The sequence below is a fragment of the Tympanuchus pallidicinctus genome, unplaced genomic scaffold (genome assembly GCF_026119805.1).
Source record: "Tympanuchus pallidicinctus isolate F22 unplaced genomic scaffold, pur_lepc_1.0 scaffold11, whole genome shotgun sequence".
NCBI lineage: Eukaryota > Metazoa > Chordata > Aves > Galliformes > Phasianidae > Tympanuchus > Tympanuchus pallidicinctus.
Window position 1 is genome coordinate 587,333 of NW_026294627.1, and position 19,610 is coordinate 606,942.

A 19,610-nucleotide genomic window follows, 5' to 3' on the forward strand; every position below is an offset into this window, starting at 1 on the left:
AATGTAAGGGCTGTCATGAAAGGAAGAAGACTGGAGGTATTTCTCTAGTGTGTCTTTAGAAACAGCCTTTTAAACTTTCACTGTTGAAAAGAGGAACTTAAGTAAGAATGCTGAGTGTGTAGGAAAGTCAGCAGAGAAGTTAAAAGGTTTTCCTTTCTGTTTAGTATGTCTGGGCCAAACAGCTCTTCGGAATGGTCTATAGAAGGTCGTCGGCTGGTGCCGCTGATGCCACGGCTTGTTCCACAAACAGCTTTCACTGTTACAGCTAATGCAGTTGCCAACGCAGCTGTTCAGCACAACGCATCTCTTCCAGTCCCTGCAGAAACTGGAAACAAGGAAGGTGAGAGAATGCTGAGGTTCTACACAAGCTATTCATGGTTTAAATTGTTTTCTTAGTGCTAGCTGCCTTAAAAATCCAAATCTTTCTTTTTTGAAAATGTACCAAGTTATAAGATTGATTTCTACTTTTCTTTTAAACAGTGCTATCACATATTCTGTGTAACTTGGCTGGATGACCTTCGGTTATGCTTCATACAACTACAGGATGTGTAGCACTTCTTCAAAGAGGCTTTTTTTTTTTCTGGTTTTCTGAGAACTGTTGGAGCATTGTTTTGTGACTTGAAAGTAAAGTTGAAAATAGCCATTACCAAAAATATTTGCTCATTGCTCAAGGAATGTTTTAATTTCTTCAAGTGATGTACGTTTGAGGGGAGGCAGAAACTGTCTTCTGTCAGTTACCTATCTAGATAAAAATTTACAGAAATGAAAGAGATCATTATACTGAATGAACACTAAAATTAAAGATAAATGAACGAACTGTAATGTGAAACATCTGATTATTGTAAAGGAGGATGAAAAGACAAACCCTAGAAATGGCAGCACAAGTTTCTGGGTATGGGAGGAGGGGAGCTTAGATTTCTCCTCTGAAGGCAGTTCATTCCATGGCCATGCTGAAATCAAACTTGTGAGTATTCAACAATAACAGGATTGCAGAAGCAAGTATATGCCCCACAATAAGTCTTTAGCTTGCATTTCAGTTGCTGAGATAGTGATAGAATAATAGATTTCTGTGCTTCACTTATATGGAAGGTGTCTTTTCTCCTCTTCAGTGGTGGTTTGCTATTCCTGCACAAGTACCTCTTCAAACTCAACATCTACCCTTGTTCCAAGTTGCAATGTAGCAACAGTGAAGTCCCTTAGACCCACCTGATCAGTTTCCAATATATTCTTGCCTAGTGGAAATACTGTTTATGTCAAAAGTAAGTGATAATAGTAACTGATTAACAAAAGGCAAAAAAAAGGCCTATCTTGTGGCTGAAGTGTGGACTGAAATAGACACTCTAGCCTTGGGCAAGTCATTTAATGCCTTTATGCCTTAGTTTAGTCTAAAGAATGAGCATATTGCTTCCCTTTTCCAAGGTAATTACTGCAGGGAGCAGTAACAACAAGACTGTAAAATATTCTGAAAGTGAAGTATAGGCATTGCTTTATATCAGTGGATTTCTAATCCAGCTTATTCAGCAGTTATCTTTAAGGTGGCCCTGCAGGTTGCTTCGGCAGAGGACTTCCCTCTTCCTTGTCCTGCTTAAGTATTGCAAATAGTCTCTTATTTGAGTTAGGAAGATCTCTCTTTCTCACTTCCACAGCTGATCTATGCATTATTTTGGAAATATTTTTGTGCCCTTATTTCAAAACCAGGCAGGACAGGGCTGTGAGCAACCTGATCTAGTGAGAGGTGTCTCTGCTAGTGGGTTGGAGCTGCATGATCTTAAAGGTCTTTTCCAACCCAAACCATTCTGTGATTCTATGATTTCAGTTAGAGAGCCGTTGTGCTTGTCCCCACTTGCTCTAAACTAGCCTTGCATTGCTTAAGAATGTGGCTTTTGGCATACTATGTTCAAATAGTAGCAGCTTGAGAGAATGCAAAGATTTCTAAGTTGTAACTCAATGGTTGAACAAATTACAGTGTTTACTACATCTAGTAATTCTGTGGTTCATTTGGTAGCAAATTTTTTGTGAAGCGTGTGTACCTAAGCAACTTGGGAAATCCGATTGGATATGAGACCTCAACAAATATCCATCTTCATGTGTTTAGATTGGAAATGCAGCACATGATGAATAGAAGCAGTCATTCTTCATGTTGTTTTGGTGGGTTTTTTTTGTTCTTGTTTAATAAATGAGCTAGTTCCAAAAGCAGAGTAAGTCCTCATAAATACGTCCAAATCATCTGAGCTGGTTTTTATGTGAAATTGAAAGTGCTTTATTCTGATTTTATTTGAATTTTGATGACTATTAAAAGGCTGATGACAAATCGAGATTAATAAAGAAGTAGTTCAGAAGTGCTGTTTGCTATTTGTATTGTTGTTATGGATAACTAACATTTTGAAAATTGATCTTAATGCAGTGTGTACGTGTTTGTGTAACATCTGCTAGCCAAAAGCAACAAACTGTACATGACTGCAATGCTACCTGCAAACAATCATCTGTATTGATTGTATCAACCTACAAAACCCGTTAAGGTTTTTTTTCAATTTTTCTGATTCATTGTGCTCATCACTCAGTTTTAGTTTAACGATTGAAGGGGAAAATGTTTTTAACCTCTTAAAAATTTAGTTTAGACTTAATGAGTATAAAACCAGTCTAGACGCACAATAGAGAGATGATAGGTTCTCAGTTTTATTCCAACCATTCTTAGTTGTTTTTTTTTCCTCCCTTGCCACTTGCTTTATTTTGTTCTGTCTTTTAAAAGAATTGTCCATCTTTCAGAATGTGTTGCATCAGTCACAGCAGTTTTAACAAACTTGAATAAGAGTAAACTTGGACGGGCTGAGTTATAGTCCTGCTTTTGTCGCCGATCTGTTGTGACCTCACCCAAGTCACAGCCTGATTGAGCCATTAACTCCTCTGTTCTCTGCTGCCTTGCTTGTCATGTGTGAGTTACAGTCGAATTGCATTACTTCTGAGTTAAGTGCTTCTGGAGCACTTGGCAGAAGTACAGCTTCTAGCATGAAATTACAGGAATAACATTCTTACAAAACCCCAGCAGTGAAAATGAGAAATGAAATGAGCTGTACATAAGAAGAGGAGATAATATTCAGCTGGTTCAATCTGTTTAGTCTTTTGTTATTGTTCTGTGGAAGAGGGTGGATGAAAATACATTTTTATCTCCAGTGTTTCTTTGTAATGCACAAAGGTAACAACTGTATCCTAACGTGCAGGCTGCGTGTGTTATTTTTTAATTGAGATGAATACTTCTCTCATCTCCTTCTGAAACTCCTGCCCACTTTCAGTGTGATCGATGACTTTGCATTCATTGCAAGTTTACGAAGTGTACTTTGTGTAGTACTTAGAGCCTGTTGCTAAAAGATATTCATGGTATTCTAGGGATGGGGTTCACCTTTAGGCTTGTTCCAGTCCATAAAGGAAATTGTTTTGAGCCTTGACTTGTAGATCTGTGCTTAATCATGGTGTTTCAGTGTGCTAAGACTAATCTTTGAAGCTGCAAGCTTTTCTCTTGGTCAGTTTCCCATCTGTGTGTGGGGGCAACCATCAGCCTTCTGAGTGACTCTGATGTGTACCTGCCAATGAATTGGTTATGGGCTAATACAGAATGCCATCTTTTGGACACCATTTGCTATGCCACTTGTCCATGTTCATTCCTGCATCTTTACTTTTTGAATGCCTGAATGTTTAGTTGTTAGATTGAGTGTAGTTAGATCCTGACCCTAATTAGAGATTGTCTGTTAACCATGTTTCTTTGTGTTACCAGCGAGAATGCTTTTTGCTATGGCACTGTTTGCTGTCTGTAAGCCACAGGCATATAATACAAGATCTTCAATCTTATTCTGTAGAGGAGCATCAAGTCCTCCCTGTGTATATTTTTACTGAATTTGTTTATCCCTGGCTATTTTGGTAAACATGCACGTTACCTAGTAACTAAGAATTTACGAGGTAGTTAAACTGTGTCTTTCTGCAATGCATATCAGTTTATGCACCTTTTGCCTGCTTAGGAAAGTTTCATATGTATTTATGGTCCCTTGATCATGCTGTAGAATGAAATATTTCTTGCTCGGTTGAATGTTGCAGTAATTTGTTTCTACTTGTGCAGTCGGCAGTTGTGGGGATGAATGAAATTCTTTGAGGCTAGACTTGTTTTCTCTAATTGCATGCAAGGTGATGCCTTGCTATTGCACAAAATGCACCAGACTAAACTTGCAAAGTGAGGTTTAAGTATGAAATGAATGAAAGTGGAACATGAGATGCTATGTTGATGTGAAAAGGAGAAAGGTAATGTAACAAAAAGCATGTTGTAACAAAAAGAATGTGCAGAGGTTGAAATCAGGAAAGACTACAGGAGGATAAACTTCAGCTTTCCAGTAAACAACCAACAACAGCAGTGTAGTATGAAGATTTAAACTGATGCTATCCTAACTCCCGTGTATGTGCAGTCACATTGGACTAACTTCTAGAGATAGAATGAAACTCCAGCACTGGCTCTGCATTCTTTCTGTCTTTTAAATGGAGTGAAGCAGCCAAGCAAGGTTTTGGGGGTTATGTTTCTTTGTTTTCTGGCACTGTAAGCGTGGCCTTCATTAAGGACATAACACATCTATGATGTGTTGTGGATCGGTTGTGACCATAAGATATAATTTATTCTCTGTTTCTTTTTCTTTTATTTGGAAATGTGTGCAAGACTCAGTAAGTTTGAAGTGTTCCGGAAAGCACTGAGAGCCACAAGTAGGGGAAAACATAAATTTAGAAAAGCACTTCTCTTCCAGGTGTCAGCTGCTCAGATGATGATGAAAAGCCCCGCAAAAGACGGCGAACTAATTCTTCCAGTTCTTCCCCTGTTCTCCTGAAAGAAGTCCCGAAGGCAGTGACTCCTGTCACTAAAACTATCACAGTGCCTGTAAGTGGCAGCCCCAAGATGAGTAATATAATGCAGAGCATTGCCAACTCCTTACCGCCACACATGTCGCCAGTGAAAATAACCTTCACTAAGCCCTCAACACAGACAACAAACACAACAACACAGAAGGTATGTGGGGGAAGCTGCCAAATGTTACTTTATTTTGGTTTTATCAGTGAATAAGATGTGATGTTTGACTCTTCCTTTCTGTGAACTGTCTAGCTGTTTGGTTGTTTTTTTTGTTTTTTTGTTTTTTTTTTTTTTAAGGATTATGCTTGGGATAAGGTAATCCCTCTTTAAAACAAAGAGAAAACCAAACTCGTGTATGAATTTAGTTCACCTGTGTGTGAAAGGACCTGGATTGACGGCTGTGGAGACTGAAGCCCTCTTTTTATCCACAGAACAGGTACAGCACAGGCAGCGGGAGTGCAAGCTTCCCCCAGACTGCCCCACCAATGTGCCTCAACCCTGACCTGAAGGGACCACTTCTAGGGATGAGAGGGGATTCAGTCTCCATGCTCATTCAATTCTTGGCCTCTCTGGTGAGACTGCCAACAAGGTTGCCAGTTAGTACCATTTGTGGTGTTGGGTTTTGTGATATGGACACTGATCCACTGAGAACTGGATCACATAGGCCACTGAACAGCCTTCAGATGGTAACAACTATTGGTCAAAGGTAATCTTTCTTATTTCTATTTTCCTTACTTATAATTATTCTTTGCAGTAGTAGATTTCCAGGAGAGGTGGCATGGACTTTCCCTTGGCATGCCTTTTGTCTAGAGACTACAATTCGGGGGTCCCTAAGGCTTGCCACTGGAGCTGATGGAAGACTGGGGAGGGCTTTGTTTTCCTTTTAGTTCTAGCGTGCAGTTTCTCATTCTACATGAACAGCATTTTGGTGATCAGATCAGTTTCATCATCTCAGCTGAGTATGCCCGGGTTCTGTGAGAATGCAGCATGTGGAGGCTTACCCATTTTGAAACTTTTTATTGGACTCAGATTTTATGTGGCTGTTCTACTGCATGACTACTTTCCCATGCTTAACAGTGCATTTCAGATCTGTCTGCTTTTTTGTCCTTAAGGTTTAAAGAAGATTAATGCTTCAGACCAAGTTAACTCTTGGCGCAGTTATTAATTAAGGCAGACTTGTGAGAGAGGCAAAAAGAAAAAAGAATTTGGCCTTGATACTGACAGGCTGGTTGTAGGCTGGCTGCTGACAAGCATTTGTTTTTTTCCGACTATGAGAGTTTGACACTTGAACTCAAACCTTCACATGGGATAGTCTTGTTAATTGTTTTATTACTCTGGGTTAGCAGAGTTCCCATGTCCTGGGTTTGGAAACTTTAATAACAAAGACAATATAACTGAAGTAACATGCAATAAAGAACTTGCTTTCTGGCCTTTTTCCATTTCCAAGGTCTTTGTTTTCATTTGATTTACTGTTCTTTGACAGTGTTCTTAATCAGTCTTCACCTCGGAAAGACATGCATAGAAATCTGTGAGTGAGCATACATCACTAAACAGAACATCCTGCATTCACTGCAGCAAACACAAAACTAGTTTAGAGCCTGACTAACCTACCTAGCCTGCTGTTCTTTTTAGGCTCACCTTTTGTGCAGGAAGATTTTTCTTCGCCCTAACTGCCCATGGTGTTACATATGCTTGGTAGTTAAAACTGGAGTGTACTAAACCTGCAAAAGGAAGAGAAAGGACTGTCAGCAGAATCTTTTCTGCAGATGTGCTTTTGCTTCATTCAGATTTGGAAATTTTAGGTCTTAGTTTGCACATTGTGACTCTTGCTAGTCTGCAGCTATGGGAAAATCATTTGTTTCATCATAGTAGTGTTTGTGTCTGAGCTTGTCACACTGCCCTCTTTCGTTGGATTTAGGTATACTAAGATACATCACTGGATAAATTTGGTGGGAGAAATCCCACTGTGCAGTTTTAAATTAAATGACAGACTTGTTAGACTCAAATTGGAACTGCACCATTTTAAACAAGTGCAGCTGGTTATGAGTGAAGTTGTTGGGTATGAATGAAATTTTTAGTTTCTACACGCCAGTTTTCAGAATTGTTTTGACATCTCAGTGGGTTGGAGAAAGACTTGCCGTAACAAATAATAATGTCACAGCTCCAATTTCTGGCTTCTCTTCCTGTAAATAAAATCCTCTGTGTAGGACATAGAAGGAATCTAGCTTCAGCTTCTGGTGGTTTGGTTCATTTATTTCTTCAGGAGCTGGGTTTTGATGTTTCTCAAAATAGGACTGATAGGACTAAATACAGTAAATGTAAGGAATTTATATCTTACTATAACAAAAGCAAAAAAAAAAAAAAAAAAAAGCAACTTGCTCTTGGTCACTAGTCAGTCTTTCTGCTGTGGAAAGATATGCAGTTCTGGTGACAAGTTAACATGTAATCACAGGATATCCTGAGTTAGAAGAGACTGAGGATCACTGAGTCCAGCTCCTCGCTCCACCCAAAACCCAAATCCTGTGTCCCTGAGCTCTGGCAGCTCGAGGCCATGGCCACTGTCCTGGGCAGCCTGTTCCATGCCTACCACCCTCTGGTGCAGAACTTTTTCCCCACACTCAGCCTGATCCTTCCCTGGCACATCTCCATGCCATTGAATGTTTGGACATGTTAAAATATAATATTTCAAAGACATAATAGTTGTGATTTAAGTTTCAGAATTTGAAATTTTTTTTTTTTAGATCAGAAGATTCTGCTTGTTATATTTCATACGGGAAGATCACTAATCCTCATTGCATTTCTTCTCCCAGAATTAACACAGCAGAACATAGAGATCCAAATCTGCTTAGTCACAGGACAGCAGTTGATTTTGAGCTATAATACGTGACAAGACTTTTCCCCTTGCATGATTAAACAAAGTCATATTATGTAATAACCTCTAACTGATGGTTTTATCTCTTGCTTTGATTGAAGAACAACACTGTTCAGGAGTTGTGATTATATCCAGATGCATCCTGCATGTTCATACTTAGCTGAGATGTTTAATGCCCTGTTGCACTAGGAATTACTTAGGAAGATTAATATGAATAATCTTCCTTCATAACCTGCAGCTTGTCGTGGTGCTCCTAAATTAGTTATCCTGTATGGAATGGAGCTGGCCCTAATATTCAGAAACTATTATTTCTAGTGCCATCTGACTATTGAAGAAACAAAATTAAACTCTGATCACACCTTAGGGTCTTTTCCACATGCAAGATTAGTACCAAAATTGAGCTTATGCAGTGTTCAGCATGTGTATTTGGCCACAGCCCAGGAGCAATTTCAGAAGAGTGTTTTGATTAAATTGCGGTTAGACAGAAAGCGAAAATAAGGGTGGCACAGCAAAAACATTCTTCCTGGAGTAAGAAATGAGGAGGTGAAGTAGTGGGTATGGAAAATTTATCCTTTGGGTGATGGTGAGGTGTGGTAAATGTGCTGTCATTGGTGGAGGTAGTAAAGTTTTGTTTTTCCTCATGTCAAAATGTTTAAAAACTCAGTTAAGTAGCAGGGATCATAAAAGTAGTGGGGAGAAAGGAGAGGCAGAGGCAACCACAGTGGTGGAATTTGCTGTCTTGATTCCATCCATTCCATCAATTCAGAGCAAGATATCAGTAGCGTTGGGAAGTAGTATAAAACCTTCAAATTATTCTTGCCAAGATTTGATTTCCTCCTTATGTACCTCTTTTCTATTTGATTTTGTTCTGTGAAATCATGACTAAGTTTTTAAATTTATAGATTTGTAATAAATGATGTGGGGGTGATTGGATTATTGAAACCGTTTCTTGAAGTTCCTGCATGGCAAACTGCGTTGTATTTCTGTCCTGTGTGTTTCTATTTAAACGGTGTGTTTGTAAATGCAAGGAGGTAGGAATAAACAGAATAGCACAAACCTCCTTACATAAGTAGTTCCCATCTTAAAAACGTAAGAGATGGGCAGTTTTCTAGGTCAGTTGCATAAGGACAGACCTCTTTCTGTGTATGTCAATGTCAAACCAGAGCATGGCCTTGTAAGTGAAGATCATACTAGGAGTAATGCTTATTGTCTTCAGACAAATGGTTTTCAGGCAGATATCAACGAATTTATTGTTACTGAGGACTCTAATTGAAACAAATTGTTTCTGAACCTAGAACAGATTTTTCACTGATGAAATATTGATTGCTTACATCCTTGTGGATCAAAGATACTTTCCTATTTATTCCCAGTAATTTCCCATTACTGACTCAGCAGCTGTTAGTTGTTGAAGAGAAAAAGACATTTCTTTATTCTCTTTATTGCCATTTCTTGATATTTGTGCTAGATTAGAGAGAATGGTGTTTAAAACTTACTTGAACTCCCTGTTGTTTTGTTCAAAATGGGCTTCAGGCTTCCTGGCTTGGTTAACAGAACTGAGTTCTTAATTCCTCCTGTCTGTTTGCCTTCAAACAAGCAATTGCTATCTAATTAAAATAGAATTATCTCTAAAAAACAAAACAAAAGCCTTCTAAGGAAATGTTTATAACTGTCTTTTCCAACTAAGGGAAATTTTTAATTGCCAGCAAACATGATTCACACTTTTAAATGCTCTTGATAAACGTGTATCCCAGAACTAAATGCTCATACACCAATATGTTACTGAAGTTTTATGCTTTTTGTAAGTGCAAAGAACACATGAATTTCTTCTTTCTTTTTTTTTTTTTTTTTTCCCCTCCTTTCAGGTGATTATAGTAACCACATCTCCAAGCTCAACTTTTGTACCCAACATCCTTTCCAAGTCCCACAACTATGCAGCAGTTACAAAACTTGTTCCAACATCAGTCATCGCCTCAACTACTCAGAAACAACCGGTGGTTATCACTGCTTCTCAGTCCTCTCTGGTCAGCAGTAGCACCAGCAGCAGTAGCTGTTCCACTCCTTCCTGTACTGCAAGTACAATTGCTGTGACTGCTGTGGTATCATCAACGCCATCTGTGGTCATGTCAACGGTAGCACAAGGTATGATGAAAACGTATGTTTAAGAGCTTTTTTGCTGATTGCTTTGAGAACAGCATAGAGATGAGGTTTATGTTTACATATGCTGAGTTTGAAAGAGGAGTTGTTAAAAAACAAACACTCCACTGATGAAATTAATCCAAGGTACTACAGAGGAATTCTTGCTGGACACAGCTCTTTTCGTTCTTCAACCACTGATGTGTAAATTCAGTTATTAAAGAGAATCTGATGAGGCAGTGTGGCAAAGCTTCTAGTTCTGAGGTAAAAAAAAAATTCTTTGGGCATTAAAACATTGCCCCAGAATGAGTGTTTTCAGAGAGCTCTGTCTGATTCACAAAGAATGGGTATTTCCAGTATTATTTGAATACCGTGTTGATTGCTTCTCTTAATGCCTTCACAGAAACATGGAAAGTTCACACCGAGTAAATTAAGCTTATGCTTGACATACTCAGTATTTTAATACTCATGAAGTATTTTAGAATAAAAATATTCTAAAAAAGGCTTATACATTTTATCTTCATATTTTATTGACTTTCAGGTCCTTATTCTTAAGATCTGAGTGAGCCTGAATTTAAAACACCTGAGTTGCTGGTTTCTCTTTCCATCTATGCCTGCTAGCATGATTGATTCAACTCTGTGCCCGTTGGCTGTCTCTTTGGGTGGGAAGGTGTGAGTGACTGAGGGGACCTCAGTGACCACCACTTGCTGTTCCTGACAGTGACAATTGTTGTGTAGCTTTTCTCTTGGTCTGTATTTTCCATTCCATTTTTCAGTCCACAAAAAGTTGCTGAGCCAAATCAAGGCTCAGGAGGTATTCTGCAGTCCATATTGCATGCGTTAATCAAATCCTTAAGGTGTGTCAGTAATCTACAGCACACAGGAGCTTACAGCAGCGTTTCGTATTGAACCGTGAATTTTTAATTGGATTTGATCTTGGAAGTGGCAGCTACAATTCAGAAGTGACTGATGCAGGTTAAAGATTCAATGTAATTACGAAAGATAAAACATTGATGAAACGTTGTGGCAAACTGATAATAGTTCCCACCATGGAGAAATGAAATCAGTGAACAAGAACGACTGACCGAGAAAGGGAGAAGCTGATAGGTCATGCAGTGAGAAAAGGGTTGCTTATTTAGATTGTCAGAATTCTAGGTTGCTCTGTTAGTGTTATAGCTGCCTATAACTGTAGAGGAAAAGTAAGAGAGGAGATTAAAGCCTTCTGCTTTAGCACGGACTTGATTGAAAAGTGCCAATGTAAGACATGAACTTTGTCTTTCTCAACTCTTTTTGAAAGGTGGATAACAGCAGGACAAGGGGAAATGGTTTGAAGTTGAAGGAGGGAAGATTTAGGTTGGATGTCAGAGGTTGGATGTTGGATTATAGAGAGAGTGGTGAGGTGCTGGGGTTGTGGATGCCCTGTCCATCCTTGGAGGTGTTCAAGGCCAGGTTGGATGGGGCCCTGGGCAGCCTGGTCTGGTATGAAATGGGAATGTTGGTGGCCCTGCCTGTGGTGGAGAAGTTGGAGATTTCATGATCCTTGAGGTCCCTTCCAACCCAAGCCATTCTGTGATTCTTTTTTGGGGCTTGCAGATGTACAGTACAGAATTTGAGGTAAAGCCCAAATTTGCTGGAAATGTTCTGACAGCTCTGCCAGCTGTGCAAGGAAATAACCTAAATGCTTATGCATTCAGGAGATTTTTTTCATCTGACTGCACCACTTTATTACTTGTAAGATTGTTTAACCTTTCATCAGGAAAAAAAGTATGTTCCATACTTCTCTAAATCTCATACCATTACTTGATTCATTTTTGTAAGATAATTTTTTGTTCACTAATGGATATTTCCTTATAATGATGGATTTGACATTTGTCATTCCTGCGTTCTAGCTTGTTGCAGTCTTGATTTTTATTCACTGTAAACATCTTGCTTTATTGAAGATTGAAGATCTGGCTTTGAAAAGATTCATGAAGTTATTTGTACCACAAAAGGTGCAGGAAATAGGCTAGAATTGTGGTCTTCGTGTTAGTTGCCTGAAGATATCCTACTGTCACATTGAAAGCCTGTATAAAGCTCCCTGGACACTGACCAGGGCATTTCTGGCACAAGTACTATGTTTTTTTTTTAACCATTCTGTATTTATTGGCATTCTTCAGTAGTAAAGACAGTTTAAATGAAAGAGTATATGTATAAAGAAATCATACTTTTCTTTCACGTTGCCCTGTTAAATCCCAAACCATCTACTCTTTTGCAGGTGTATCCACATCGGCGATCAAAGTAGCCTCTACCAGACTTCCATCCCCAAAGGGTTTGGTTGGGAATCCAACGCAGATCTTAGCACAGTTCCCCAAGCAGCATCAGCAGTCCCCCAAGCAGCAACTGCACCAAATGCAACAGGCCCAGCAGCAGCAGCCACAGCAGCAGCAACAGCAGCAGCAGCCACAGCAGCAACAACAGCAGCAGCCACAGCAACAACAGGTGGCACAGTCTTCTGTAGCTCAACAGCAGCCCCAGCAATCTCAGTTTCCACCTGGCATCAAGCCCACCATTCAGATCAAACAGGAATCAGGTAGTTGGAGTTAATCTTGAGTTATATTGCCAACTGTGATCTACTCCCAAATCTCAAGAAAGTAGGGGCCAGATTCTATCCCAAACATAGAGAAGGAGCTGCGAAGGCGTAGCTGCTTAAGGACAGTATTTCAAAATTAAATAATAGAGAAGAATGATATTATGTTGTCAGCTAACAATAATTGAAGAATTTGGTTCTGCCATTCTTGTTTGGTTCAGGTATTGCAGACCATATGCAGAGTTACTGCAGAGTAAGTATTTTATCATTAGACATTGAAAGGTATGTAATTATCTTGAAAAGTAACTTAGTTGAAACACGAAGACACCGATTTTCTGAAGATCCAAGAGCTGTTCAGCTGTATCAACTGGAGGAAAAAAAAAATTAATCCTTGTTTCAATTCTTTTTTGTGGTCCAGAAATTGAGATCTATTTTTGAGGTACTTGTCACAGCAAAAATACAATTAGATCTGAGTCTGGGAATTGATCTTAATTCTTTTTGTAATGTTGACTCGTTCAGTTGACTTTGGGCAAGTTGCATAATCTTTCTTCCTTGGCTTCACTTTACTGTAAAGTAAGAAGTAATGCTTGCAAAGTTACCAAATTCTAAAACAAAAAGTGCTATAAAAGTGCAAAGTATTTTTAAATCCATGTTTTATATTAATAATGTGATTGGTAAAATTATTATTTTGTTTGTACTGTTTAGTTAAAAAAAAAAAAAAATTAAAACAGGCAATGGAATGAAGAAACAAACAAACCTACCCCTGTCCTTTAATAAACTTCTTGGATTACACCACCTCTACCTAGGAAAAAATGCCCTGTAATGAAGACAAATACGACACCTCCATCCTCCAATTACAAAACAGTGCTTCATCAATAAGAGCTTCACTCTGTGCCTTTTACTGTGGTTTTGGACTCAGAGTGCTTTTTAGTTTAAATTTCTTTGGAAATGCCATTTGATTCTCAACCTATTTTCTCTGGCAGATGTGAGCTGATTTTCTTGAGGGCTTGGCTTTTTATCCAGTGTTGTGTCTGGATGATTCAAAGGCTTCAGTTTTTCCTTCCTGATTTGGAGCTTACATACTCTGTACTGTGCTTATAGTCAATGCAGAAGAAGCAAACATCTCTGGAGGATGTTTCATGGCCTGAAAATTGCTCACCTACAAACCCTTGTGTACAAATACAAATGCCTACATTTGGGTGGGATTAATTTAGGCTGGGTGTTTTGTAGCACTTAACCAACACAGTGGAATCTTAACACAGAACTTGACCACCTGAGAAATGTGCAGCCTGGATAACTTTTGAGCAGACAGCAGTGACCTTTTGGTTTGCAACTGAGAAGTGAATCTCACGCATCTCCCATTCTTCTTTGATAACTGAGTGAAAGTGAGCAAAATCATTGCCATAATGAGGTGTCCCCATCCTTGCTACTTCTACTCAGAGTTTGTTTCAGCCCAGTTCCTCTTAATGTCAAGATAACCAATAACTGGAGAGATGATACTTTACTTAAAGCAACCTTCTATAGCCAATGTTACATTAGTTCCTTGCACCCAGCTGAACTGATTGTGCAGGAAGCTTTTTCATGTGTTCACAAGGATGGAATTCAACTGGGCTGTTTAAGACATTAAAACTTAACAGATTAAATTTATGGATTACTACTTCCTATTTAGATGCTTAACGGTACATGAAACAATTTGGTATTGGTTGTAACCTGTTGGCCTGGGAAATGTGTTCTAGTTTTTGAGTCGTGAACTTGAAAAGATTAAAAGTCAATGAAACAAATCAGTGATAGAATGTAATCCTGGGACTCAGTGGGAGTCGCTAGGAATTGAAACAGGCACATGAAAGCAAAGATGATGAATATCTTATTTGCAAAGAAATATAAAAAAAATAATAATAACAACCAAACCCAACCAAAAAAAAAAAAATCACCCACAAAACAATAAGCAAACAATTAAAGAAAGCAGCCCAACAAAAAAAGAAAAGTATTTTCACAATCAAGAATAAATGGGCTCAGAATAGAAGCCTTGTGAGGCTACCTGCCCACTAGGGCTCAGTCTGAGAAAGCATTTTCAGGAAGTAACTTTTCGTGCCTGTATTTTAACAGTAACCTTTCTCCTTTCCTAGGTGTTAAAATAATCACTCAACAGGTGCAGCTCAGTAAAATCCTTCCCAAACCAGTTACAGCGGCATTGCCCAGCAGTAGCAATTCACCTATTATGGTGGTTAGCAGTAATGGGACTGTCATGACAACTAAACTGGTCACTACTCCCTCTGGTAAGTTATGATTTTGAGAAGGGAAGGGAGGGTAAACCCAGGCATGCAGGCAGCAAAACATGGCTTGCTAGGGGGAAAAAGGTCACTTCTCTCTTGTAAACAGTGAGCACAACATCACATTCACAGACCTGGATCATTATGCTAGATAAGGATTTTAGCTCTTTCATTCCTCTTGTGATCTCTTTGCATTAATGCAGAAAACAATGAAAATTCCATCCTCATTGAGTTGATTTAAATATATATATATATATATTTCTATATGTATATATATGTTGTTTTGGTTTTGTTTTTTTTGTTTTGCAATACGCTGATACTTTGCACTTCTGTAGCACCTTACATTAGACAATTTACATTAGTGTGTTTCTTTTTTTTTTTTTAGGTGTCTCAAGTAGGTAGGTCATCATCATTTCTGTTTTAGACACATGGTGTTTAAAAGACAGATATCTTGCTCATAGTCTTGCCAAAAAACTGAATTTTAAAATCCCATTTTTTTTTTTTTTTTTTCTGGAGATCTAATTGTATTTGTGTTTTCTTATTCATGGAAGATCAGCAATAATGCAGATGGTGCAAGTTATAATCTTGTATGAGGAAAATGTGCAAAGGAGCTCTATCCCAGTTTTCTGAACTTTTAGTGTGAGCTGGGATTATTAGCTTATGCTGATAGTTGATATCTCAAGAAGAAACAAAAACCTATAACTCCTGCTTCACACAAACGTTTCCAAGCATATAAAAAAGAATTATCAGTTTTGCAGTTCTTTTAATTTGTATAACCTTGTTCTGCTCTCTTAGATTTGAACATATGGCTTTCTTGGTAAAGCAATTTAGTTTTCTCTATGATGTTTAGCAATTAATGTCTGTAGCAAATTATTGGCAGCAGCACAAGCAGAATGGAGTTGTGTTCATAGTCTAGCTATTGACTCCTGTTATTATTTTGAGCATGTTCTTCTGTGCACTCTCACCTCATTCTGTTCTGAGTAGGTAGAGGAAAATAGGATTTAGCTAAACACTAAATCTGTGCAATTGTATTATCACTGTAAATTACACTTGGGTCTAAATATATCTCTGAGGGAAGTAATTACTCATGTTCTTAAATGATTTGTCTCTTGGGCAAAATGGGAGTTCAGGCCTCCTTCAGGAGGAACAGGAATCAGTTCTCATGGTTTTATCAAAGAACTAGTTCTTGGGGGTCTAGCAGAGTAAATGGCAAAATTCAGGTAGGACCTGTGCACGTATTGAAAAGTAAAATTTTGGTAACAAGGACACGAGTCAGAATGTGTCAGTCATAGAGCATGTAGTGCAGTATTTCACAAAACTCTTTATGCTGATTTAAAGATGGCATGTACTTGAATATTGCTTTGTGTGTTTAGAAACTACCTATAGGTAGTTTCTATGCAACCTATACCTATGCAACTCCTCACAAGGAGTTGCAATAAATTGCAGTCCAGGGTCTCTCTGAATACAATGTACTGCTTTTCTTCTAATATATATATATATTTTTTTTCCCCCACCTTACAAATAATAGGGAATTATGTTTTAACAGAGAACTTCTGCTGTTTCTGTCTTTTGTTCTTTAACACAGGAACTCAAGCAACATACACACGGCCGACGGTCAGCCCCTCTATAGGGGCTCGGATGGCTGGAACTCCAGGGGCTGCAACTTATGTGAAAACCACGAGTGGTAGCATCATTACAGTAGTACCAAAATCACTGGCTACTCTGGGAGGCAAGATTATCAGCAGTAATATTGTTTCTGGTAGGCATATGAGTTGGTTTTGTTTGGTTTTTTTTTAGTATATTAGGACTGAATTCACAAGCAAGTTCATATTTGCTCAGATTGTTCAGGGCTTTTCTGTGGATTGCATGCTTAAATACTGTATAGGGCTTTTATTGGAGGGGTTAACTCAGAAGAAAAGTAGCTGGAAGTGAAGATATAAATAGCAGGTAGAAGGTATGGATTCTTTTGTACCTAGGTAACTCAACAGCTCATGCTGCTGGTTCTTAGCAGAATCCCAGAGTACCACCAGCCAGATCCTGGCACTGAAAGGCACAGCAGAGGCTGAGGTAAAGCCATGCTGGAGTGTAGTCTGGTAGACATGCCTCAATTTTTTTTTAATCCTAATTTCTGCAAAATCTTATTTAGGGCTAATACGGTAACTTCTTTATCCTGTTGCAGGTATGATGGGTTCTTAAGGAGATTTCTAGATAGACTAACGAGTTCATAAACAAAAGAGAATATTATTGTTCTCCAGAGCAGCAGACTATGCAGGGAAGCCCTTACTTGATCTTGGTGAGGATTATACCAGTTTGTCCTGATATTACACAAGTTTAAAAACTATATCTGCCTTTTTATATATACTTTTTTATTTCATGTTCTTTTCCTTTTCTGCTAATGGAGCAGCCAGCTAGAGGCTTCCTAAGCTAAGAAAATAATGGTTGTGTCTCAGCAAATCTTCCCTATTTCCGAATTAGTACAATTATTGATCTGAACTATATAGTGAGGCATCTGCAGGCATGACTAGTGGGTAGAAGGTAATGAGAGGAATTCTTGGGATTGCAACTGTGATGACTGAGCAGTATTTTCTGCAGAGGGAAAATGGTAGGGGTGGTAAAAAACAAAAAAAGACTGTCTGAGTAGATTTGAAATGGCAATCTGATAACATTAATGACTTAAGTATCAGTGTGTACCATTGTAGATTGTGGAGGGTGGTCCAGCATTGCCTGCTGTGCAGGTTAATGCAGGGAATGGATCTTGGTACATACTGGGAGAGGGAGAGAAATAACCAACAAAGCTCTTTGAAATAAATAAAAATAAAAATGGTTGGGAACTCAACTTTCAAGAACCGATTTTAAAACAATAGCATACTTTTCTTAATTTTCATTTTTCCTTCAATCTACTGTTAGTCACTTACATTGCAGCAGCTCAATTCTAGAAAGAGATGGCTATTATTGAAACACACAGGTTCTTCTGCCTAAGTTATCTGCTTGAGTTCTGAAGTCATATAAGTCAACTCTTATCTATGCATGTAGGACCTTGACTTGAGTATCAGTATTGCCCTTATCTCCCCTAACTCTAGCTTTTGAGAAGTTAGATGAATTATCCTGAGAAACTTGCATTAGTCTTTTCTGTAATTCATGAGAAGAAACTGTCTGTTCTAATACAGAATGAACTGCTCTTGTTCAGCACATGCCTGTTTTGCCTATAGATGAAAGATTCATAGAGCAAGCAGTTGATCTTTATATGTTGAATTGGGTGGCATAAATTCCCATTCCAGATGCTTTCTTTGTTGTGCTGTAAGATTTAAATACAGTTATTTCTATGCAGCCAACTTCTAAAGTGAAAGGAAATATATATGGGGTAAACTTCACATTCCTTCTTTTCTCATTAAAATTTAGGAACTACAACCAAAATCACTACAATTCCAATGACATCCAAACCCAATGTGATTGTTGTGCAAAAGACTACTGGAAAAGGAACCACAATTCAAGGGCTTCCTGGCAAAAATGTTGTCACAACATTGTTGAATGCTGGGGTAAGTAAGACTTTAGAGTTAAAAGATCTATGGCCAAATGACAGATTGTGCTAGCTGCTGTGCTCTTTCTGCTAAAGTCCCAATTAAAAGCCAATTTTGCATGAGCTTCATAGCAGATACAGCATGCCTTAATTTCAAGGATGTTAGAAGAAAAAAACATGTTTTGCAGGTTATTAAAGATATTTAAAACAAGCTGGGATTGTTCCCAAAGTTAAGTAATGATTCACCCTTTTTTCCACTTGTTTTGTAACCCTGAAGAATTAAGCAGAAGTAGACTCTCAATCTGTTAATGCTCCAATGAGAGCCTTAGACGTGTTACAAGCTTTCATTTCTGTGTCTCTTTTGGGCAGAAATAAGCTGTTCCTTTACAGTAAAGGTACCACATTTGATTTCCTGTTCCTGAGTGCTATTAGTTCTTGAATAACATGATGTGTAGTAAAAACAGAATCAAGTTTCCAGATGCAGCTGGATTTTCCTTCACACATTATGAACCTGCTTTTCATTCATAGCTAGAACTGTGAGATTGAATGCTTTAATTGCGTTATCTTTAAAGTTTACTTGGCTAGCTGAGCAGGAATCTTTTTGAAACTTTTCAGGACATATTTTTTGAAAATTTCAACTTTTCTGGCTTAAACAAGAACAAAACCTAAAGCTATGTTTTCATGCAAATAGGAATCTCATGATGTTACACAATAGGAGATACCAGACTGTGGTATTTCAGGAAAAAAAACAAAAAGTATGGTTGTTGGAGTTTCCATCTACTTGGTGGGATTGTGTAGAAGTACTGAGAGAACTGGCAACTAACATGGTTCCTCATGTAGTTTCTTACTGTGCAGAACTAAAACAGCATGTTCAATTTCCTTGCTGTTCTTAAGCTATCAGGAGTTTAGTTATACATCAGCAATATCTCAAAATCAAATGTTTCCTGTGGAACAGCTGTGAAAATGCATCTTTAAAATAAAGGAACTTTTAGTTTAAAAACAAACAAACCAAAAAAAACCCCACCCAGATATAATTAATATCTTGGGCAGGAGGATAATGCAGATTTATATTTATGTCATTTATTTATAGTTTTCCAATTCGAATTTCATAGATGTTGTGCCAAAATTAGTGTTGGTAGAAATAAGAGGCTTTAAATAAACATTTGCAAATGATTTGAGGAAAGTTCCAGCTTAGGTGAATTCTTTGGAGCAACTTCAAGAAATTTGTCAGTGTCATTTAGTTACTCTTTGCTCAGCCCTTCAGAGCAGTTCTAAAGATAAAGTAATGGAAAAGAGGATTTTGGTATTTTTTCCATTCAAAGCCATAGGGTTTTTTAAGTCTTGGATGTACTTTGTATTAAATACATCTAGTT

The 19,610-nt window shown here is 38.2% G+C and overlaps 1 protein-coding gene across 9 annotated transcripts in view; it reads left to right on the forward strand.

Annotated features, from left to right (window-relative positions):
- The window catches only part of EMSY (EMSY transcriptional repressor, BRCA2 interacting), a 39,152-nt gene that overhangs the window by 7,400 nt on the left and 12,142 nt on the right, over positions 1-19,610 (forward strand). For 8 of the 9 annotated variants that reach the window (XM_052671047.1, XM_052671050.1, XM_052671049.1 and 5 more), the window contains 7 exons: positions 165-340; positions 4,779-5,038; positions 9,614-9,890; positions 12,139-12,453; positions 14,577-14,726; positions 16,306-16,479; positions 18,120-18,256. In XM_052671047.1, the coding sequence (XP_052527007.1) occupies positions 165-340; positions 4,779-5,038; positions 9,614-9,890; positions 12,139-12,453; positions 14,577-14,726; positions 16,306-16,479; positions 18,120-18,256 (1,489 nt within the window). The remainder of the gene's footprint in view (positions 1-164; positions 341-4,778; positions 5,039-9,613; positions 9,891-12,138; positions 12,454-14,576; positions 14,727-16,305; positions 16,480-18,119; positions 18,257-19,610) is intronic. The other variant, XM_052671053.1, reaches the window with a different exon arrangement.